Source organism: Populus trichocarpa, chromosome 8, assembly GCF_000002775.5.
Source record: "Populus trichocarpa isolate Nisqually-1 chromosome 8, P.trichocarpa_v4.1, whole genome shotgun sequence".
NCBI lineage: Eukaryota > Viridiplantae > Streptophyta > Magnoliopsida > Malpighiales > Salicaceae > Populus > Populus trichocarpa.
Genome location: NC_037292.2, coordinates 9,015,310 through 9,039,398, shown reverse-complemented (window position 1 = coordinate 9,039,398; position 24,089 = coordinate 9,015,310). Strand labels below are relative to the sequence as shown.

Below are 24,089 nucleotides of genomic sequence, written 5' to 3'. Positions count from 1 at the left end.
TAAAAGAATCCAGACCGTTGGATTATGGGTTCTTTCTTATATAAAAGTCACTCGGGGATTAATTAATATGGGATATTGTCTACAGCTCACGTGTGCACATATGACATCTCTCAACAGTAATGCTGTAGAGACTAGAGATGGCATCAGTGATCCAAAATAGGTTGTTGTCTGTAAATATCTACGGAAAAGCAAGCATCGTATCTTATATCTGCAAGGATCTACCAGGAGAAAAAGAGGCAAACCAAACATTTATTGAATTACAGAAATCCTGATAAATTACAACCACCGAACTAATGACAAAAATCACTCCTTACAACAAGACTGCATATATACACCACGTAATAACGATAAGCAAAACCAAGTAGTCGCACAGGATAACCATGGTAGTATCACGCAAATTAAACATCCGCTTCAAATTTTTCAGCGAGGCAGGAGAAGGGATGCCTTCTTGTCCTCAATCTCTAAATGAAGCTTGACTGAACCGGTGCACCAGTGATGTCAACCGCGAAGCCCCTCCACCACCCAATGCTTTGCCCTTCTTAATGTCAATTAGCTTGTCGTAAAAACACCAGGGAAAACTGAGGAAATGAACTCGGTTCATTCCCTCGTTGTAGCGACCCCAATAGCTAGGATGATATGTGACGTAGTACCAAGCTGATGCTTTTGCGTAAAGATCATCAGGGCTATTGTCGCTCTCGTCAAACCAGGCTCTAGCTTGCTTCCTCAAGGACCTTATAGAATAATTAATAGAATCAAAGTCTCTTTTCTTGTCAAAAGACTTCCCCACTTTCATGATGCTACCGCTGATTATTTCGGCCTCAGTTTTGATCCCATAATAATCCATCATGTTCCCCAACTTGTTATCATACACACTTTTATAGTGGAAAGCCTCGTCGATATGCTTCTGAAATCCATCCACTTCCATGTCAGGGTCATAAGACCGCCTTGCCATTTCCTTAGTGAAGGATCTTACGGGACTCGTGTCTGGTGCAATGTCTCTTACATCTCGAAAAAGCTTTCCAAGCACACGCTGGGATTCATAGGTACGTTTATCCGCTGCCTTTTCCATGAAATCTGGATATTCTTTGACACGTAGTTCGCGAGGGATTTTAGCTGGCACCCCAGTTTTGGGGAAGTCAACAGCGATTGAGGACAGCCGAGCAAGCTCAATACATTCTTTACTTCTTGCCATGAGAGGGTCCCTGTCTGCAAAGACCGTGTGAGCATTGCAAATGATCCCTAAGCTGTCGTTGAGAAGGTAATCCGTAAAATACTCTTGAACTTCCTGTGACATTGTAGTGAAGTTAACTCAAAGGGAAAAGGTCTATCAGTATATGAATCAGAGATGTGTTTGTATATGAGGTCCGAGCAATGCTGAACTTCCTGTAACATCCGTACTATGTAACATTTCATTAATTACCAGGAATTCAAATCAACGGAACTTTTGGACATAAAACCATCGAGCAATGCTGAACTATCCAGGCAATATATCAATATCAGAAAAAAAAAATATCTCCCTTGAGCCTAACAAACTGTGTAATAGCACATTATATTCTCATTAGTGGAACACACAAATTTGTAAGTAATGATATATGGCACTGGATACGATGTATTAAAATTAACTTTCGAATAAACCGTAGTCCTAGATTTTCCCATGTTTAAGGGCTCAACCACTACATCTTCTCTCAGAGTCATATCTTGGTCTATGTCACAATAACGTTTCCATCTAATAGTTTCTTTCCTGATAACTAGCTACTGAAATTCTCCTGCCTCCACTGTCCAGACTCCAGGCAAGTCTTAGTAGCAGGCACATTGCCTTTAACAATAGCGACATTTTTAGTCTTTTTTCTTATCCAGATCCAATGAAGTGCCATGTTCTAATATCCTACTGATACCCCCCCCCCCCCCCACGTTAGTTATCAGAGCGAAAAAGTGCAGGATTGCACATTATTCTCCATGTTTCATCAAGAAAACAGCACCTGCTGGCAGAAAAATTTCTAAACTAATGAGGATGCCATTACCATGGCTACTTGCAGGTAGATAAATGCATCTCTGTTAACCATCTTTCTATCCAAATAAATATGAAATATATTTCAGCTACACATAAATTTCAATGGTTGCAATGAAATTCTAGTATATAAAGGCCAGAATTTGGAAACATGTCAAGGAATAAAACAATTAATGACATTTATGTTCAGGAGACGATTCCTGAGCAAATTTATGCGAAAATTAGAAATGACAAATTGAAATGATGAGAAGAACATCTGAATCAAAGGATTCAATATGATTGCTTGTTAAAGAGTAAAAATGAGATGTCTCAGACAAACGTTAGCACACTACCAAGTGACTGAATGGTACCTCTATCGTAACATCATGATCCAAAATCGTAGTTGGTGCTGCCGTATAATCCATGGGTGGAAATGTCCGAGGAGGAATAAGATCAGGGTCCCAACATACAAAGTAAACATCTCCATCTAGATCACTTCCCGAGCATTCATTTGCATGTGGTCTGATCAAAATTTAACCAGTATCAGAAAGCAATGCTTGCGTAAAGAAATTTAATGCCCATGTGGAAAAGCAATGCCTCGTACAGAAGATACAACAGTACAGTAAAATGATTTTTTCATTAAGAAAATCTAGAACCTTCCCAACAAGCAATAAATAAATCTTGTAGCATGTAGTTAAGTCTGACTAACACAAAACTATAGATAGACAATGGCAACCTCATCGTGAAAAAGAGGATTTCTGCAATATCGATTCTTCAAAATGTCTTTTTCAAACCAAAAACTACAGAAAATAAGAAATTTACCTCTTTCCTTTTTGGGGAAAAACGATGCAATCCACCATGTGATGCAAAGCTGGCACATTCACAGCCTCTAAGACCCGCACGTCTCCTGGGTGTAGACACGGGTTTTTTGCGACAATTAACTTTCCCTTCAAAATCTGAGTATTTCTCACTGCTTCGCCACCTCTGGAATGATCACGGAACTGCCCATGTCTAGCACTAGAATACTGAACAAATGCTTGACCATATCCCAACGTCCTGGTTTCATCCAAGCATCCCATCATCGCTCTTCCTTTTGGAATAAATATCCGCGCTCTTGTCCGCAAATCAAGCAACTTTGATGCACAGAATGTTTGCAGCATCATTGCAAGAAATGGCTCTGCACCCGGTTTATAACCGCATGCAAGCATTTCCTTCAAAACGTTTGTGCTCTCTCCTGGAGCCATCAACTCGAGTGCCTCCTGTGCACTTGATGGATCAGTTAAAATAGCATTTAGTTGAGCTATGGCCTCTTTTTGCTTCCTTTGAAAAATGTGGTCCCTAACTCCAAGGGTGGATAGAAGAGTAATCACTTCACGATTGAGATAACAAGCCTGATACTTGCTCCATCCCAAAATATCTAAGCTAGTGTTAGTTGATTTGTACTTTGACATACTTCTCCTCAATGACAATTTCTTTAAGGAAGTGGGATCAACAGCCACAACACCTTTGTACCCGCCGTATCTAATCTGAAAGGCGGATGGAGTAAAACTTAGAAAGCCAAATTTCTGTGCTATGCTATGTGCCAATGCTGCTGAAATCTTTCCAATACCATCAGAGAATACATAGTCGACTCCACCACTTCTAACCTCTATATCCGGAATCTTTTCTATTTCCTTCTCATCAATATTGAAACTTTCCCTCGATGAGCCAAAAGACTGACCAAGCCTTGCAGCATATTTGGCCACATTCTTTATCTCACGAAAATCACCCATCCATCTTCTAATATCCGCTGCTCTAAGCCCAGTTCTAGAAGCAAACATCCAAAGAGAACTTTCTCGTAGTTGACTTGATGAGAAACCTAGAAACTCAAACTTCTTAGACCCAATAACTATGCCATTTCTTTGAGTCGACAATATCCTTTGATAAATCTTGGTTTGCCTCCCCTCGATTGCAGAAAATGTCCGTGGAGATATATTTGTTGAAAAAAGTTTATCTAGATCCTCATCAACAAAAGAAACCCGGAGAAAGTTATCAATATCATCAGGATATTTGCGTAAAACGCGATTGGAGAGATTCACCTCTGGACCGCGGAAGTAAACTTTAGTAGGGGTTATCTGAACCCGACGTACATGCACCAATCCATCATCTACGGCAACTGCAGGTGGTGTAGGAAGTCTGCCAGTGGAGATGCATTTCCGATATTCCTCCCGCAGCCACCTTACAGGATCATAACAGCACTCCATCGAATGATGCAGTTTCTCAAGCGCATTTTGTATGTGTGCAATGTTTACTCTAGATGGATTGATCAAACGGTAGAAACTTGCATCAAGTGCTGGTCCAGGAAGATAGCCATGCTGGACCAAGGAATTGACTTTAAACACGATGTCATATGGCAGTTCAATTCCTTGAGCTTCCCTCAAAATGGGAACAAGATCTGACACGCGACAGAAAGTTGATCCCACTTCCAGAAAGAAGCGACCTTCATCTTCTTTATAACAGGGAAAATTTTCCTGAAAATTAGGAAGTTGGCCGCTGCGTGGAAGCTCCAAGCACAAAGCAGAAGATTGGCCAATGCAGTAAGATGGAGAAAAATCAACATCTCGGACCCACTGATCATCAGTATCTTTCTTAAGAATCTTGGCGGCCCCGAGCATCTACCAATTGAAAGAAGAAGGTGTTACTCAACTATGACACAGATTAAACAAAATAAGCATTTTATTTCAAGAAATGAAGGCATGGACTTTCTACAGTTTACTTTCATATCTCATACGACGCAGGAAACTATCGGCATATAGCATAATTTATTCAACAGAATTTTGCGAACTATGAACTTTCATTAGTTATCCAGCATAAAATGGAATTTACAACTTCGCAAAATTGTCACGAGATTCACAATATCAAAATCAGGACATGAATCTCTTACAAAATTTGAGCTACAGAAGAACAAACACTTCCATGGAGGAGTCGTTTCATAGCCAGAGACCAACACTAGATTTATGTTAAAAGAGACTTCAATCAGCTTCCATCTAGTCTCTAATTTCAATAATAGAGTTTTTTCTTCATTTTTTGGCTAAGCTAGTATTAGCTCACTTCTTTTTTCGTTTGTCATGGAGAAGAATTTCTGGTTATGATTAGTTAGATTTGTTCGGCCAAAAACCAGTATTGATTCAACAAAACTCAAATATTTCAGAAAAACATCAGCTCGATGTATCTTATGCCTAGCATAGATACTCATGCGTGAGATGGTTGCAAAATTCTTCCTAAGAAAAAATATGCAGTATTGTGGATCATGGCTCCAATGGTGATTGCCAGTCTACCATTCAAACCATTCAAAGTATACAACATTTGATTACTTCCAATAAAGAATCTAGAGAGAAATTTAAACTATCAAACCTGGACAATGAGAAATTTCTTAGCTTGTCCCCGAGGTCGATGCAGCTCAATCTGCCAAATATTTTCGTAAGATAGCTCGAGCTTGTATTTTGTAGAAAGGTACGTCAGGAAGAGGTAGATTTTCCTGTTTCCAAAACCAAATTTTACCGAAACATTTTCCTTATTCCAGAGAGCATAAAATTTTTCTTTCGAAACTTGACATCCAAAGTGCAGTGTTATGTTATCTATGGTATACTCAGCGGCCATTCGCGTTGGAACAATATCATAATCCATATCCCGTACTTTCAGATAAGACCTGAGCTTGACCTTTTGAGCTGCTTCACTGGTTGTGAATTGAACTTTAGCCTTGGTTCTTGACCCCTCACTTATTGTTTGATCAACATCAACAGATACAACTGTTCCGTCGCCAGAGTACTCCTCCAGAAATTCCTTTATATCTTCAGAAGTCTCAACGGTACGAAAACGATACAAACTAATCGTCTTTCCTATTTCCAGTCAACTTTAACTGCAGTTTCATGGAGTATAGAATTAGTAACGCATGATCGTACAGCACATTTTGATTGGAACACGCTCAGATTTAAAAGAAGTAGATTTAAAATTTTGATTGGAACACACTCAGTTTCAGAGGATTTCATTCAAGGAAAATTTCCAAACATGCCTCGAGGTTGATAAAAAGTCACTTTCTCACAAGCTAAAGGAATGAATACTTAAGGAAATGACATGAGAGGCAACAGAATAAATACAGAGTATGCAATATGTCTCAATTAATTAAAGAATTTCATGCATGCAACCATCAAGACTCTCATTGGATGCGAGGCAATGATGAATGGGCCTCCTGAAATGAGTATTCAGACTAGAAAGTGCTTCAAATTTGAGTTTATTAGACTGGTCATCAAACAAGAGAAGATCCATCTAACTCACGGTATGGACAATGGAGATTCAATAAACAGAGCAAATTTTTGGCATGGAAGCAGTGTCTTATTAATGCAACCTAGGAAAAGAACCTAGAAACTTTGAGTATGATGCATGTAATGGCAACGAAAAATTGTTTCCCCGGGACTAGTCAGTAATATGACCTGCAAAATCGAGTCTTGACGTTTTATAGTGAGTAGGCAACAGAAAAAGAAAATGACTGCAATAAAAGCTGCATGTTACATTTACAAGAAATTTATTCACTTTCCGAGACATATTTAAGTTTAAATTTTCTTTCCAGAATATTTCAGGAAAATAATATAAAGGGAAACCATTGAAGGCAATAAACGGTCAGGATATATAATGAAATCTTCAATTTTTCCATGGAAAGTAGATGATTCTCATAGGGATTAATTAAGAATACAGTTGATTAGTTTTCGAAAGTTTGATACACTGATTAGCTGCAGCTTGACTTTCAGACGTTTGTAATTTAGTAGGAAAATAGAGATGGTGGGTTCTCTAGGCAGCCCAAATTATGGAGAAGAAATATATCAAAGTGAATAAATATTAACACCAGTACAAATTTAAGAAGATGATAAAGAATCGGAAAAGTAGACAAAATCCCTGATTTTTCATGTGATTTGTGACGAAGACATAAAAACCAACACATAACTACATGAGCCTTGTAATTCGAAAATAACAGCAATCCTAAAAATTCCAAGAAGCAGCTATATTGCTTCTGTCACTCACTTGCGAATGAAGTCATCAAACAAAATGCTATGAAAATTCTCCAATGCATGCTTGTCACAACCCATTAGGCAGACAACTATAGTTAGAAAGAAAGAAAGCAAAAAACACACTCGTACATAACATACCCACAGGATTAGGCGAGAGATGGTAAGCGGGCGTGCTCCTTAGGTAGAGGCAGCGTAAACACTGGATTTCCTGAACAAAATGAGAGTGCTAGTCAAGAGAAGAATACATGATATTACAAGTACACAACTAGCCAGAGCCCAGGAGAAAATCCAAGAAATGATTAATAATGCAACCTTTTGTCACGTTCGAAAGCAAAACAACACAAGCATAGCACAACCTTGAAAACCAGAAAGAAATGTTTGTGTTTGTCTGTGGAACAGGAACTGATCGACCTGAGAGAGCTAAAGAAATGAACAGACTTTTGTTATACATGCAGAAGATGATGAGTCTTACCAAGAGATTGTATAGATGACGACGATGATAAATCAACAGCTAACCCTCCACTATGAAAGGAAGTAGAGTCCTTCAAGAGCTATATATAAAGGAATTTTACATACAAACAGGAAGTTCAGGCCAAGGAAAGTGCAAGGCTGCTTACTACAAGAAATACAGGAGAGACTGTTTTTAATAAAAACAAGTCAAGGGATAACTTCAAATAAGCCCCCTATTTATGACGCCACTTTCAGTGACATCCCTCCACTACTAATTCAAACAATATTACTCTAAAACTATCTTGCATCTATCAATGTTGACTCATCACCAGTTTTAGTTCGAAAGATTTATTAAAAAACATGTTTTTGACTCGTGAATTATGATGATTTCACTTTATAAGTAAAGAGTAAACCCTAATTCCATCTTATTCACCATATACATATATATTAGTTTCTATCACAACATCTTTGAAACCATTCCATCAATCTTATTTAATTAGCCTAGATTGTGGATTATTTTTTATCTCCAAAGTAAAAAAAAAAAACAATGCACATGATAAAAAAAAACAAGATTCTTCAATGGAGTTTTGAGCTGAAACTAATGGCGGAGAGAACATGGATAAATGTGGGGTACTTTTAGGGTAATATTGCTTAAATTGGTGTTAAGGGTTGTAATTGAAAATAACATTATAGTTGGAGGATCTATTCGAATTTATCTCTAGACTTTAACATCAACTTTTGCTGTTGTACGGAAGGTTACATAAGCACGACCTGTGGGCCCCAACAAACTTCTCACCTAAGTACCCATGAGAGTGACACGTTACGGAATCCTATTAGTTTAAACTAATGGAGTCAAAGTTTAACCTTGACCTTTTGTCCTTTAAGCCAATGAAATGGAAAGTGGAGCAAACTGGCAGTGAGCTTGAGTTCTCTTTAGAGTTTGGCAGGTAACTCGCTTCCAAGTGCCTGTGCTGTATCTTCCTCCAATTGACTTGTGGGTTGACGAGGATAATTACAAAGACTCTAACCCCACGCGCTGGAATGAGACTCGTAGGAATCGTAGATTCACTGTTACCATGAGGTTTTTTTTTTTTTTTTTTATATCCTTTTCTGTTTTTTTCTAATCTTGTCTTTTGAAGGTTTGATTGGAGGCTAGTTTAGCTAAAATCAATGGAGAAAATTCAGAGACGAGGAACCTAAAACGAAGCACACAGGAAGATGGGTGGTGTTCTAGAAGGTTTTTTTTTTTTTTGCAAAATATCCACCTTAGTTCTCATTTTTTTTTATTAATTATAAGAATTGAATCTCTCCAATTTTTTAAGTTTATAAAAAAAATCAATTTTAATTCAAAATTTCATTTTTTTTAGTCTTTAATTTGAGAAAGAAGAGAAAATTATCCGATTTCGATAATAGAGAAAAAAAAACAACGTTAACACCGATTCTAATTACCAAAACGATTGATTTTTATATCAAATGGTTTCATATGATGAGGAGAATTTCATTTAGGTATTGTTTTACATTAAAACCGTCTAAAAAACATATTTGACCTTGAGAAGATTTTTTGTTTATGTCTGATTTCGAGTTTTGGGTTGTTCTTTGAGGTTTTTAAGGTCATAAATTGATTTAATAAGGTTTCTATGATTTTTTTGGTAAAAAATGAGTTGAAAATGAGTTGTTTGGTAAAAAACCTTCTACCTCAATTATTCGGCGATCACGATGACCGGAATCGGGACACAGTCAAATAACACGTCATCTGAATCTTGTTTCTTAAAAAAAAAAAATTAGGACTAACAACACCTACTAACAAACAATTATGAGGGTCAAGCATGCGAGTGAGCACTAGCATGACTTGCTAGGCCCCACAACATTTAGCATTTTCCTTTTTATTTTTCTGTTTTTTTTTCAAAATAATATTTTAATTTAGATTTAAATTAATAACATTTCTTCCTTTTATTTTACTTATTTAGACTTTTTCAAATAGTTGTTATTTTTTAATTATTTTGTACATATTTAATTTTTTGAATAAATTATTCTAATTCATCTATAAATTTTTTCTTTTATGTTTTATATGAATAGAAATATTTATTTTTGATAATATTTTTAATATATATAACCTTACATAATATTTTTTTTATTTTTATTTTATTTAATCAATTTCATGTGTATCTATTTTTATTATTATTTGATTAAATAAAAATTTAATTTTGATAAACAAAGTTATTAAACACGGCTGGGTCAAAAACCTGTGCTGCGAGATCAAATATCTTTATATATATATATATATATATATATATATATATATGTTTCTTAATTTTTTTTTGTCTTTATTTATAGTTAATGACTGTTTTTTTTATTTGTTAACATAACATAATTCTTAATTTATTTTATTACATGTATACATAAACTTTTTTATTTATGTTTTGAATTTTTATATACAGAAACATATTAGAAAAGTCTGCATATATAATATTTTTAATAAAAAAATACATGACCCGCGACGGAGTACAAATGAAATATCACTATTCATCACATGTCAATGCCACTAATATTTATTTATTTACATTATATTTGTTATCCACGTTAATAATTTCTCTAAAGTTATGAATATATTTACATTTCATTTTTTAGAACAGTACATTTATTTTTCAAAATCATTTGGTATTTTGCAAAAAAGAAATCCTGGTAAAAAATAATTTAAGTAACATGTCATAATTTCACTGATCAACCATTAATTTCTAACAACGTTAATAAATAAAGGGTTGTTATTAAATAAGATTTTGTTTTACAGAAACAAAATGCAATATCATATTGATAGAAAAACCCAATAAAGGCATTTCCCATCAGCGGAGGGAACAGATACATCGAAGTCTCTTATTTTATGGGCACAAGAGGATCCCTTCGATGATATTCCCAGCTGCATTTCCATGTCCCGAGTTCCCAACTTGAAGTTAGAACATAATCAAAGCAATTGCAAATAGATAGAGAAAAAAATAGAAAAACTTGTGTACCAGTGAATACCTTCAAAAGCTGGGCCAATCAAATGGAGAAGGCATTTGCCTCTGCCTTCTACGAGTAATTTGTATGTCCCCCACGTACTATATTCCATGAAAAAAGTAGCCCCAGAAATGCAAAAGTAGCTTTCTACTTCCCTTGCCATGGAAGCAGAGGATCATCCAAGGATTGACCAAAAACGAGAGGTGGAATTATCAAGGCAACTCGTAATAAGCTTCGGAAAACTGACAACTTGTATGGGAAGAAGTTGGATGTCGCTTATCCAATTAGTCTGGTCTGCTTGGCCGCTGAGCACCTTCTCGTTAACTTCGTGCTATGGGAAAGTAGATAGGCACACTCAATTCCAAAACGCTTTATATCTCTCAAGCCAATGACTTATGCATCACTCACACTTTCTTCTGTACTATAATAATAATCATCATCTGCTTTTAGATTGCAGATAGAGTAAAATGGCATCCCCTCTTTATTGTATTGTCTTTTGCATTATTACATTTGCCATCATGAATTTCAAACGGTCTCTTAAGCACTTATGTTAGAGAGAGAACCACCATCAGCCAAATATTCCCTTGACGCAACTTCTCTTGCCTGGTAAATTTATATCAAGAACTCATGATATCTCCAACAAAGGTAACTGTCAGGCCAAGGTTTCCACAGATCATAAACAATCCCCTGAGAATTCCAGCTCAATAGTCGAGGAAAATGAAACCGTGTTAGATTCCAGGATTTTCACGGAACTCCAGCTTTGAACATTCAAGAAGATTTGTTCCCGAGGAAACAATCAATCATCTAAGGAAAATAGAACTGACTAAGGCTAGTTAGCTAGGGAGTAACCCTCAAAGATCCCTGTTTCGTTTTCCTGGTCTAGGCACAAACTGGCTTGCCCCAGCTAATTACATAAATTGCACTATATTCTCCAGAATCCGTTAAGTGATTAAAGGGTAACACGTAATACCTACTCTCAAACAATGATTGTGGAAAAACATCAGGAAACAAATAGAAGTGAATAATCTAACATATTAGAAATGAGAGAATCACAATCAGGAAGACATCCTGACAGGTAATGCACCAAATAGGAACAGCTCTAAAATGGCCGAGGCATGTTGCTCCGACCACAAATCCAATCAGTAATCTTAAGTCACTGTTCCATGCATTCAAAAACAAAAGTAAGACTAATCTATAGCTCAAACCAGATGGATAAATGATTAAAAAAAAAAAAAACCTGCCTACGAGAACTAGACTCCCCTCTGCTCCACTTCTCGTGCAGACAAGCAACTGCCAACTAATTAGGGAACAGTGAAGATTTTAGATGGATACCCTGAGCATCTAGATCCCACCATCCACTTCATCCCCTTCTTCGGCAACATCAACGTTCCTAGTTTCGGAAGGGGATCATCATAATTATCTTCAACTATTCCCAATTTATCAAATAATACTTCCCCGTAAATCAGATAAATTCTCAAATGTCAGCCATTTCAGACAACATTTCTGCAATGGCACGGCACTGATCCTTTATACATTTTGCAAACACCTTAGGCAACGTGAACTCACCTACGTAGGACAAACAAATTGCCAATCCAATGCAAACATGAAGATAATTAAAATGTTTCAGTGATTTCCCACAAACTGTATTTCAGCGCAAAAGCCAAACACCAGTGATGGTTGCAGACACACAACAAACACCAACCATCATATCTAGCATTCTTTAACTTCTCAACTAGTCTGGTTCAAGCGTTAAACATAGTTTTTCAAAGTCTTCGGCACAATAATCTATTGTTACACTAATGAATGCATCTGCCCAATCTTGTTATGGTGATCAGGGTCTCTTTATTGTCATAATTTTATAAGCCAAAAATAGAGCCATGTACCAAACACCACATATTCTATGAACAGTGCAAGGGTAAAATACCTCAACCTTGGTATGGCTGCTGAACTTGTTGCATCAATTCCTCGGATTAGTGTTTTATTAAAAAAAAAACATGGCTGTTTGATGGCATGCCTTGTAAAGCTCGATACATCACATATAATCTGACTGACAAGCATTGCGTGCAAATGGTTGCTCTAGGGCTTAATTCCAGAAGATGAAGACTGATAAGAAACCATGGCATGTTGGAGACTCATACCCTATGATTCTATTTTCATACTTGACAAAATTTCTAGCTTGCATAGGCTATCATAAGTTTACAATAAAGGTACAAAATTAACTTCAAATGCAAAGGTTAGATACCCTATCAACTGAAAAATACCACGTGCAGAGATAACAAACCCAAATGCTTATACTACAAAAACTTCTCAAATTTCTTCAACCTCAATGCAAGAATGAATATCCGTGTCAAGAGACTAGAAATATAAAACATTTTAAACCACCTTATCTCACCAAATTGAATAATCCATCAAATGAACCTCACCACCAAAGCAAAAGAACAGACTATAGCAGCATCTCAGCAATCTGAATAGCATTAAGTGCAGCTCCTTTGCGTATTTGATCACCACAGACAAATATATCCAACCTGTTTGGCATCCAACAATTAATGTGACACTTTGTCATAAAGGATAGACAACAATTAAACAGTTCAAGGCCCACAAATTAGTCTTACCCCTTATTTCCATCTTGCGACAAATCACGACGAATCCTGCCAACTGCAACATTATCTTTGTTTGATACCTCCAAAGGTGTAGGAAAGTGATTAGATGCTCGGTCATCAATAACCACCACCCCAGGAGTGCTCTTCAAAATATCTTTTGCCGTATCCTGTGCATTCAAGAAATTTTACCAAATGAAATTTTATACAAGTCATAAATGGACCAACTATTAAATCTTGGATGGAAATTTCTTTTACCTATTTCTCTTGGCAATCTATTATTCTTCTTTATAAGTTCAACTATATCAAAAACAAAATAAAAACTTCCATAGTGCTAGTTTTGTATTTGGTCAAATGAGCGACTTACCTCATCAAGGGGCTGCTGAAATTGAAGATTGATACTTTCAGCATGTGCACGCATGACAGGAACACGTATACATGTAGCAGTGACTTTAACATTCATGTCATTCTGAAAAATTGACAAAAAAAAATATGGAAACATTTTATAAAGGATTAGACCATAATATATCTTATTAGATATAACAGTGTAGTAAAAGAAATAGCCTTTAAAGCTTACCCAGATCTTTCTGGTTTCTTTAACTAATTTCATTTCCTCTTCATTATAACCATTTGACAGAATAGGTGCATTGTGTGAAAACAAGTTAAAAGCATACTGTAAATAAAACATAGCAAGAGGTTAGGTTTGAACTTTTCATAGCACATAAAGGAACTTTTATTAAAAAGTTACAGTTATTGCATAACGAACAGACAAACCTGTTGCTTAAAGATGTTGCAAGTTGGTGGTTTTCCTTCCAAGACCTTACCGAAATAAAACACAAGGAATCATCTTTGTGAAGATAAGCAATAAAACCAGTAATACCAGCTAAACATAAATGAAACAAACTAATTGATCGAAGATAACAAGATTAGATGGGAAACAGAAACCTCACGAGTCTGCAACTCAAGCTCTTCCATTGCTGCAGCACCAGCACCACTGGCTGCCTGATATGTACTAACAACCATTCGTTGCACCTGCCACGTCCATTGATTAGCTAGCATTCACACACAAACAAAAAACAAAATTCCAGCACTAAGAACCTCACAAGGCTTTTTTCTTTCTGTTTTTTTTTTTTTTCTAAATTTCAGCATGTATATAAAACACTAAAATTACATCTTGAAATATAGTCTTAAATCTCCCTTAACTTTTTTTTATCTTTTCTTATTATTTTTTATTTCTAGAACAGAGTCACCCTTAGCTAAAGATAATTATTTGTAATTGACAATCAGGGAAACAGAAATTCTACGAAGAGATAAACACATTACACGGTACAAATTACAAAGTCTTACAAAATAATTTATGTTTGTCAATGTTAATCAATAAGGGACTGTATATATATAAACATTTTCAAGCATTGATCATAAGATGTCCCCAATACAAAACTTACAACCAAACACTAGATTAATGTTGAAACTACATTACCTTGGCATGCCTATGCAAAGGAGTAGCCGCCATCAAACAAATAATAGTTGAACAATTCGGATTGGCGATCAAAGCGCCCTTTCCCATCCCGACTTTAATCCCTTCCATAGCCTCTGGATTAACCTCGGGAATCACCAAAGGAATCCCTTCTTCCATTCTAAAAGCCGAGCTATTATCCACCACAATGGCTCCCTTGTCCACAGCCACCGGCCCAAAATGCTTACTGATGGACCCACCAGCACTAAACAGCGCAATATCGACCCCGTCAAAGCTATCTTCTGTCAGCTCTTCAATCGTGTAGTTTCTATCTTGAAACGTGAGCTGCTTGCCAGCAGAGCGCTTAGAGGCCAGCATTTTGATGGAACGGTAAGGGAAGTCACGGTCAGAGAGGACAGAGAGGAATTCTTGGCCAACTGCACCAGTGACGCCAACCACAGCGAGGGAGGGGGCGTTTTCTTGAAGGGACATGCGGATTCTTGAAGGAGGTGTGAATTTTTTGGGTTGATGGGAGAGTTTGGTGAATAGGCGGGTTTGGCTACCGGGGTGAGCGAGACTTGCCATGTTTTGGAGACAGAGATTTGAGAGAGAAACAGTAAAGTGAGAGGCGGCTGACAGAAGGAGACGAGAAGGGTTGGGGAACCTGTGGGTTGTTTTGAGTTATGGGTTTTGACTTATGACAGGATGGTGGTGAGTTTTATTGGTGTTTGGTCTCCTGTTGGCTTTTGCCTCCTTTATTTTATTTCTATATATTTTCGAGTTTTATTGGTGTTTGGTCTCCTGTTGGCTTTTGCCTCCTTTATTTTATTTCTATATATTTTCATTTTTTATATCCCCCCCCCCCCCCCTCACTTCATAACATGAGTAAATCAGATTCGATGATGGAGGAACATTTGTTTGTCGTGAAAGGAATTTCTTTTGGAAATTGTGTTCCATGGAAAATGATTTTTGAGAATTGTATTCGGTATTGAAATGGTTTTTGCATTGGCAATTTAAAAAAAATAAATTAAAAAAAAACTTCTAATTATTTTTTAAAAAATATACATGCTTCGTTAAAATGGATATGAGATATATTTTTATATATAAAATAAATAAAAAGCAGAACAATCTTTTCTTGCATAATATTGTGGGAAGCCAATCCACTCCTACATGAACTAAGAAAGCTAAATATTGTAAGGATTTCTTGAGGTTATATTTTGGAAAACAGTTGGGAAACACTGTCAATAGTGGTTAGTGCAATGCTGAAAGCAATATATACTAGTGAAATCACAACCATTATTGATGGTTGTTTAAGTTTTATCTCATGTTTAAATCAATTTAATTGTAACTTGCAGGCATCGCAGCATGTGACTGCTCAACACTGGCCAGCATGCTTTAAATTGAAATTAGCTAACCATCCAATGGTGAATATCCATCCATATATAGCAGCCGTATAAGCTGCCTCTGCAGTAGCAGCTACTCCAATACATGATGAGGATCAACCCTCCAGCGGCGGCACTGTGACATCTTGAGGAGCTACAAGCATTGCTCGACCACCATACTCTTCTGGCAAGACTTCTTCACCAATTTCCTTTACAAAAAAATCTCTTTCTTCTTCACTGGTTACTATCACAACCTGCATTCATCACCACAAAGCAAGCCACCCAGCTAATTTAATATAGAAGATCAGCTTAAACAATGTATCATCCTTGGCTAACTTCAAAAATAACTCTGTTTCTTTTTGTTCTGTTTTTGGTAGTCAAAGCGAATACACGCTATAAATGCACCGAGGAGGTACCACCCATTCACGGGAAAGAAAAAAGAAGAACCAGCTTGAAAAAATAATTTTGGTTCTAGAAAGCGAGTCATAATACCAACTGTAATTACAAACACGAAAAAGATTCACATGAGTTTAACCAATAACATCACTGTTTTCCTTTTTCTATCACAGATATTAGGGAGCCTGTCTTTTAGAAACTCAGCATACAGTATTCTCAAAACCAATGCGGACAATATATATGAAAGGGTTGGGTGAAAATATGTTTTGGCAAGAATGAAAGGTGAGACTTCCAATAAAAGGAAAAATGCTGGTTTAGTTATGACTCGAGACATATAATCAAGAAAATGGCACAAGCACTCAGTAATATATAGATCCACTGCAAGTTGCTTTGGCAAATGATATCCACTTATATAATTCCAAGGGTCTATGAGTCTATAGACTTTAAATGATGTAGAGTCTGAGCAATGTAAGATACCTTTTCCAATGTGGCCTTCTCGAGGAAGCGAGAAACCATCCTCCAAACACTAACAAAGAACCATGGCATACTTAAAATGAAGCACTTTGCCAAACGCTCTGGATAGTAAGCCTACATGACAAAAATTCTAAAAAAATTAGATATTCATACAGTGTAATGAATTTTTCCCAGTCAGCAATCAACCGTGTATACTCCACCAGATTGTACCTTATGGAACAGAAGTTTTTGAAGCAAACTTTATTCTGATATGACTAAAATGTGTTCAACATGGAACCAAACACATATCCTAATACATTCACATTATGCCAAAAAATTTATATGTATAATTTTTGAAAAAAGATCTCCCTATCAGGAAAAAAAAAGGAATACAGAGTAATTCGGAGGAAAAGGTGTATTTAATTTTGTGTAGTTGCTTTATTTACTATTGTCAGAGAGTCATGGCAATGAATCCAGGAAGCATTTCAGGTTTATTTATCCAGGTTATTCCGGTAATTACATGGGTAACATTGTCTTGAGATCATCTCTCTGAGCAAATACTTGGGCTGTTTCTTTTTTGTTTCCTCCCACCACTCTTCATAAGTCAATCCAAGCCTTTCTTTTAAGTGTAGGTTGCATCACTTGGTATAAGCTAAAGTTGATGTTTCCCTTCATGGAACAGAAGTCCTTTTGAGCATGCTTTCTTCGAGTTTGACTTAATACGTTTGAATCATAACCCAGGTCATTCTAAAAGTTTATGCCTAGTTTCACTTGAGATTGTTTTAGAAAAATATACCTATTAGGGAAAACAGGAGACAGCATGTGGAAAAGATTTCATTTTTTCACAAGAGAAGATTTACTAGCAGATAAAGTTGCATCCTTCATCACCAGCTTCACTCAACTTAGAAGTCAACAAGAATATATTCAAAAAAATAACCATGACAACCATATGTAACAACAAAACAACCCAGTATATCAAGCTACTGACCAGCTGAACCAGCACAAACATGGTACAAGCAGACCAAACATGCAGTTTTAAAACTAAAGAAATGAGGATTCAGATTTTAGTGAAATGTGCTCTCTGTATTGCACTCCAAATGTATGCATATATCCTCGATGCTTAATAGACATCATATGTAACATGTAGTAAGTTTGAGGTGCTGAAAAGTGAACAGAGTTATCAAACAAAATTCCAGACCAGAACTCGAATGTTTAAACCATTTGATGCATATCACAGAGGAACAATAAGAGAAGCAAAACATATAAGCTCCAGCACTCATGGCATGATAATAACATAAATTACCGCTCACTTGAAGCATAAATATAACTTGGCATTCATCAAATGCAAGACGAAGATTGATAAGAAGAGTTTTATATCTTATACAGAACAGACATAAATGATCTGTAATGAGCATCAGCTTCCATGAAATCAGTTCTAAAATCCAAGTTTAATTCCTTCATCTCCTCAATTATATATACCTGAATTGAGGCTACCTTATCTAGGCAACACGCAATTTTTTGTTTCTTTCAGCACCTGGCGAAAAAGAGGCAAACATTTTATGGCGAAACCTGTGCTGTCTCCTTGTTATCAATGTTTACAAGTGTATTTTGGTATCGATGCACATTTAATTGATAACCATTTTCTGGCAATAAGGGAATTACAAATAGACTCGTTAAATATACAATGGGAAGCTCTCAATTATCATCCAAAATTTTCATTTTCCTTATTCTCCATCTCCTGTGTAATATTAAAAGTGTTAAGCTATCTTTTCAGCATGCAAACTCTGACTCTTAGGCTCCTTTCAATTGCCATTTGGCAGATGGAATATATTTTAGTGGTCAAAATTTCATATGAAATAATTACCTGCAAAAGTTGAAATCCGGTGATCAATCCACGCGCATCAATGTTCTTATATGCAATTTGCTGCAGATCAAGTATGGCAATCAACTTTTCATTTCCTATTTCTCTTCCTTTGAATGAGCTGAAACAAGGTCAGAAAACATATTATACTTCTTTATGCCATTAATGTATTACCAAAGATCAGAGTAACAGGCTTTGGGAAGCATGCCACACGAATATATGGCATACAAAACAATTTTGGAAAAGAGGATGTTATATAGAAGTAATAAATGCATTATATTTACTTGAAATGAAGAATCATGTTTCCTGAGTAACCAGATCAGAGTTGAAATCAGGAATGAAGATTCAAAGTAATATATCAGCATGCAAGAGCACTGAACAACTAATTTCAATCTGCCTCTTTAGTTTCCCAGAACAGCATGCAATTGCATCAGGAATGAAGATTCAAAGTAATATATCAGCATGCAAGAACACTTAACAACTAATTTCAATCTGCCTCTTTAGTTTCCCAGAACAACATGCAATTGCTGGATTCTTCTTTTTTTTTCCTCCAAGTCTTGGCTTGTAGCAATTCTCAAGTATATGCATTTACGTTATAAAATTTCAGATTCGAAATTTCTCCTCTGCTCACTTTGTTCATTTAGTAATTTCTGATGCATATAATTGAAATTCTATTAAGATAATTTATCTAATCATCTAGAATATCATGATCTTCATCTGAATGGACATAGACTTGGCACTGCTTCAGGAAGCCAATACTGCATGTGTGGATATAGAAACCATCACTTGAGAAGAAAACTAAGTTGTAAAACTTTTTTTTTTTTCAAAGTACATAAGAAAAGAAGAATACTTGTGTCCTTTCATGTCAGCCCCTTCTAGTCTAGCATTGAAAACAATAATCTTTTAGCCTACCCTCTTTTCCATCATTCCACATGTATTCCATACATAAGCTACTTGTCACAACTGTACACGTCACTTAAACAACAAAATTCTCTTTGCCAGTGGTTTTAAGAACAGTTGTCAAAAGCAATGATGGCTTTGATTTTATTACCATTGTTTCCAGTAACATTTCCATGCTATCAACACATAATACAATGAGCAAATAGCATAAAGCCACAGCAATAAGCCATCTTTCTCGAAATATATAAATCATCATGTAATAGCCATCTAGTTTAAGAATATGCTTCTTTTGTAGATTTGTGGACACATCTAATACGAGAGAAAGAGAACTTGGAATCCTTTTGTCTATTAGAATAAATAACACAAGGCAAGCCCAAAACAATCACTCCTGAATTGTTAAACCATGCCTCTAAATGACCCCATACTGGAACATCTATTCATAATGTTTTTTATCACATTCATTATTTAAAGTAAATGGTACCTTGCGATGGCCTTGTCTAGCAGATGAACAACAAACTCTGCATGAAAAGGCAAAACAAAAATGAGTCGAAGGCTCACTTGCTGGTTTATCAAGTCCAATTATTGTTTCCTTTAAATGTAAGCCTAGGCTTAGTATGAAAATACAGAGAACAGCAGGTTGAAGCTGCTCTCAGAATGGATAGCTACGGCTGCATTTCAATTCACTTATCCTGTTATTGTTAATATAATACATTATACACGTAACACCATAGTTCCTAGCAAAAATCACCTCTGACCAATCCATGTGTAAATAGTGCGCGTGTTCACTAAGAGAGGAAAAGGTAAAAGCACAGATGCCTTCCTGACACACACACATAGGATGGTGGGGTGGGGAATTAGTTTATACATTTATCTGTTTTTTGGGGGGATGGAAGGGAGGTCGTTCATGTACTAGCATTCTATGGAGCAGCTTCAGAGTGGCCTCCAATGAAAAGACAGGAGTCCCCTGTTCACTTTTCCTGAGCAAAATAGCTGTGGATACAGAATCAGTTGTTGTGAGAATTGAAGAAACATTATCAGGTCAAACACCAAGGGCATGAAAATACAAATATGAAGTTTATTTACTGAAGGATATTAGCAGATTAGGATAAAACTCTTGAAGAACAATAGGTGACCAGAGGAAGGCCTACGGGGACAAAGAAACTTGAAAGAAATATCTTTGAGAAGCAGTAATTTTCACCCATGAGACCAAGTAATGAAAGTGCCTGCTCCAATAAACTATAAAATAAAATTGTGTCAAGTGATTCATAAGTTTAACTAGCACATTTCTATGATATAAGACATAAACAAGAAAAGTTGCTTGTTGAAAATAAATGTTAAAAATGAACGTTTCTTTTGGGGCAACCAGAATACAGATAGGCCCGCCATACCCTAAAATAATTTGGCCATCCTTTGTAAATTTCCTCTTTAGTGTTTTGCGATTATCAGATTGGAGATTTTCTGGTCACTGGCCCAGGCTCCGATTATTTTTATTGAAGGGTCCCATTTTCTGAAGCTTTTCAAATAATTACAGATTTAATAAGAACATCATCTTTTAGAAAAGGCCATCTTTAATTTCCTTTAGGCAGTAAACACCTACAGCATATAGCGAGTACAATACCAGATGGAATCATCCAATATTGAAATTGAAAAGAAACATGCACCAAGAAGTCTAGCTATATTAAAGCCCCATGATTCTCGGACAGCAAACAAGTGACACAGTCCAAAAAGTCCTGCTCATTCTCCCACCTTTATGTCACAACTTTTTTTATATTTACCATGGGCCGTAGCGACAATCTAGATTGAAAGTACCATGACACCAATCAAACCAGAATTTTAACCACTAAAACCGAGCTTTAATAGCATGCATGGAAATTTGTACAAGATAATCATTAATCAACTGTAATAGAAACAGTAAAATTATAAGACTCAGGGTGATTACTCTTAAATTGGAGTTGATCCTTCGAGGGAAAGTGCTTGTTTGCTTTCACGAGCAACACTGGGTATCCATCCCTTGACAGACCCTGCAAAAAGACTTTTCTTCGTCTCAATTCATCCTGAACTTCAGAATCTGGGATAGACCCGTTTGGAACAAATGCAGCCCTCCATTGCAGCCACTGTGCAAACATCTTTGCTGCCTTTTCTGGGTCCATTGATCTTGCAATTAAGAACCTCACCAGTGTTGGGTCCCCATACTTCTACAAATGCAAATCCCGAAAATCAAGAACCGATGCATACAAGGACAGGCGCAAGTATATGCTATGCGAGTTAGAGTTGGTGAATTATGTGAAAGGTACCTACCTCGGTGGAAGAACCAAGCTTTTCAACTGATTTCCTCAGCTGGGTCAGTGCAATTACTTGTTGGGTTTTGTCCATTATAGGCAGGAAGGCTGATGATACTAGTAGAAGCCTGTCTGCTTCGGCTTCAAAAGAAGAGAAGGGTATGAAGTCGGCAGGTCTCAAAGTTTAAAGCATTAAAATGACAGCGGCGAGGAAGGGGAAAAGAGCATGTGAAGGAGAGAGTTCCCGTGGACAAAAGGAATCAGAGACCACACTAAAAGGACAAAAGAGTTGGGATGGGAAAGTGACTCGATGATTATTACTCTGCACAACCCTTTTGTCAAAATTCGAAGGATTAACGAGCCTGGAACTTCCGAAGTCCCTGTACTCTTGAGTTTTTCTGAAGGAGTTCCTTGTCAAAAATATATATTAATCCCTGTACTTCAAGTCTAGCGACACCGTTAGTCCTTCCGCTGACTTTGGAACACCACTTGCAACATGCTCTCAGTTTTAAAGAAAGTCGAGGATGATATAAAATAAGGGATAACAAAATTAAGACTCTTTAATAAAAAAATAAAAAAATACATGAATAAATAAATAAATGCATGATTCCTCGAAGAACAAGCACGGAAAACAACATCAATTAACATTAAAATGTTTTCTAAGAAGCCAAGATTTTATTTTTCATCAAAACACCTAATAGGAACACCACCTATTCTGCTTTAAAGTTTTATTTAAAATTTTATTCTTTTTTTTTGTTTGGATTTATTAATCTATTATTTAAAATCTAAGATTATTATTTTATTTCTTATACATTATTAATCTTGATTTTCTTTTATTCCATTTATAAAAGGGACCGGGTCTTGAATGTTTTCGTAAGTTAATTAACAGCATGTATCTGGATGGTGTTAATGATTAATGAACAAAACTAAAAACGTGTGGCCCTGATTACAGTAAAATATGTACCGTGGTTGTTCGTTAAGCCCATGAACGAAAGCAAACGTTTTCCTCTCACTTAACGACAGCGGGAAGTCAAGTTAAAAACCGGTTGTGTATTGGCCACGTACGCAACGATGAGTGTGATAAATAATCAAACAAGGAATCGCTGAGATTTTATGTGCTTTGATTTTTCTCTCCCTTCGTTTTCTTGTACACGCACTCAACAATCTCTCATGTGTTGCTGTTTAGATTTTACAGTCTTTCTTTTAGTTTTTGTGATTGAGTAATTAATTATTGAGTATAATTTAATTATGTATAAAATTCAACCATAAAAATTAATTTTTTTATTTTTTATAGTTTTTTTAGTGGATCTCATACCCAAACCTCAACCTCCACCTCTAAAATAAAAATACAAAAAATACAAATTGGTAATAAGATTTTTATATAATTGTTTTTGTTTTACATGCATTTCAATAATAAAATATCATTTAAGAGAGTGAATTATATTTTAATATATTTATTTATAATTATTTTAATAATTTATATGATTTAATTAATTTGATAAGTCTAAAAATACGAATAATTTTTAATTAACTCAATTTAATATTAAAAAATAAATTAAAAAAATAACTCAAGATAAATTCATTAAACTTATAATATGAGTTATAAATAGTAGCAGTTATAAATATTATCTAAAAATAAATATTTTTTATTTTTAAAAAATAAAACTCATTTTCATAAAACATTAAAAACAATATAAATAAATAAAAATAATATCTTCCAAAATTAAATACATCAACACAATCACACTACTTCTACATCACAAGAAAGCTACCTCAGTGGAAGAACCAAGCTTCCCACCTGGTTTCCTCATTTAGGTCAAAGCAATTTCCTGGGTTCTCTCCATTTGAAACACAGCCTGATTCTAGCAGGGACCTGCTTTAGTTCGAAACAGAGATCGAGGAAGACATGTGTTTATGCAGTCTCTTAGGAAGGTTCAGAAGTCACACATGGAGAAAGAGAACAGTTGAACAAGGGGGGAACAGAATCACAAAAATCCTGCCGCGGGAAACGTGACGTCCAATGCTATTGCCTTTTTTCTCTTTTTCTTTTTCTTTTTCTTTTTTTTAATCAGCTGTACAAAGCTCTGGTTCCTTTTGAATTTCAGTACTTCCATGACTAACCATCAGAGCAAGCAATGCCATTAGCAGCACAAAAGCAAACAAATCTTTCCCTTTAATCTCTTCTTGCTAGGCAATTAATCATATGGTCAGCCTAGTCATGCTTGGAAGCGAGACACTAGTTAAATTATTCTCTCTACATCTTCCCAGCATGTGACCGAAGGTTATCATTTG

The 24,089-nt window shown here is 35.9% G+C and overlaps 3 protein-coding genes across 5 annotated transcripts; all 3 read right to left on the bottom strand.

The window, feature by feature from the left end:
• Positions 1-231: 231 nt before the first annotated feature.
• Positions 232-7,655, bottom strand: LOC7471427 (probable RNA-dependent RNA polymerase 1). Of its 2 annotated transcripts, none has more exons than XM_024606035.2 (6): positions 7,502-7,655; positions 7,168-7,237; positions 5,381-5,885; positions 2,810-4,641; positions 2,359-2,509; positions 232-1,285 (listed from the first exon to the last, which is right to left on the bottom strand). In XM_024606035.2, exons 3-6 carry the CDS (start codon positions 5,651-5,653, stop codon positions 455-457), a joined length of 3,087 nt encoding a protein of 1,028 aa, XP_024461803.1. In that variant the 5' UTR covers positions 5,654-5,885; positions 7,168-7,237; positions 7,502-7,655; the 3' UTR covers positions 232-454. The 2 variants fall into 2 exon arrangements, with proteins under 2 accessions (XP_024461803.1, XP_024461804.1); XM_024606036.2 differs by lacking the exon at positions 7,502-7,655 and adding an exon at positions 7,342-7,423.
• Positions 7,656-12,577: 4,922 nt separating this feature from the next.
• Positions 12,578-15,263, bottom strand: LOC7485376 (uncharacterized). The gene is made up of 7 exons (XM_002311498.4): positions 14,551-15,263; positions 14,016-14,102; positions 13,845-13,889; positions 13,648-13,743; positions 13,438-13,539; positions 13,086-13,240; positions 12,578-12,998 (listed from the first exon to the last, which is right to left on the bottom strand). The coding sequence occupies exons 1-7, from the start codon at positions 15,109-15,111 to the stop codon at positions 12,917-12,919; spliced, it is 1,128 nt and encodes a 375-aa protein (XP_002311534.1). The 5' UTR covers positions 15,112-15,263; the 3' UTR covers positions 12,578-12,916.
• A 514-nt stretch (positions 15,264-15,777) lies between these two features.
• LOC7482914 (sec14 cytosolic factor) lies at positions 15,778-22,199 on the bottom strand. Of its 2 annotated transcripts, none has more exons than XM_024606915.2 (6): positions 21,817-22,199; positions 21,458-21,710; positions 20,000-20,036; positions 18,622-18,739; positions 16,782-16,892; positions 15,778-16,162 (listed from the first exon to the last, which is right to left on the bottom strand). In XM_024606915.2, the coding sequence occupies exons 1-6, from the start codon at positions 21,889-21,891 to the stop codon at positions 16,025-16,027; spliced, it is 732 nt and encodes a 243-aa protein (XP_024462683.1). In that variant the 5' UTR covers positions 21,892-22,199; the 3' UTR covers positions 15,778-16,024. The 2 variants fall into 2 exon arrangements, with proteins under 2 accessions (XP_024462683.1, XP_002311533.1); XM_002311497.4 differs by having other exon boundaries at positions 21,458-21,713; positions 21,817-22,195.
• Between the last annotated feature and the right edge of the window lie 1,890 nt (positions 22,200-24,089).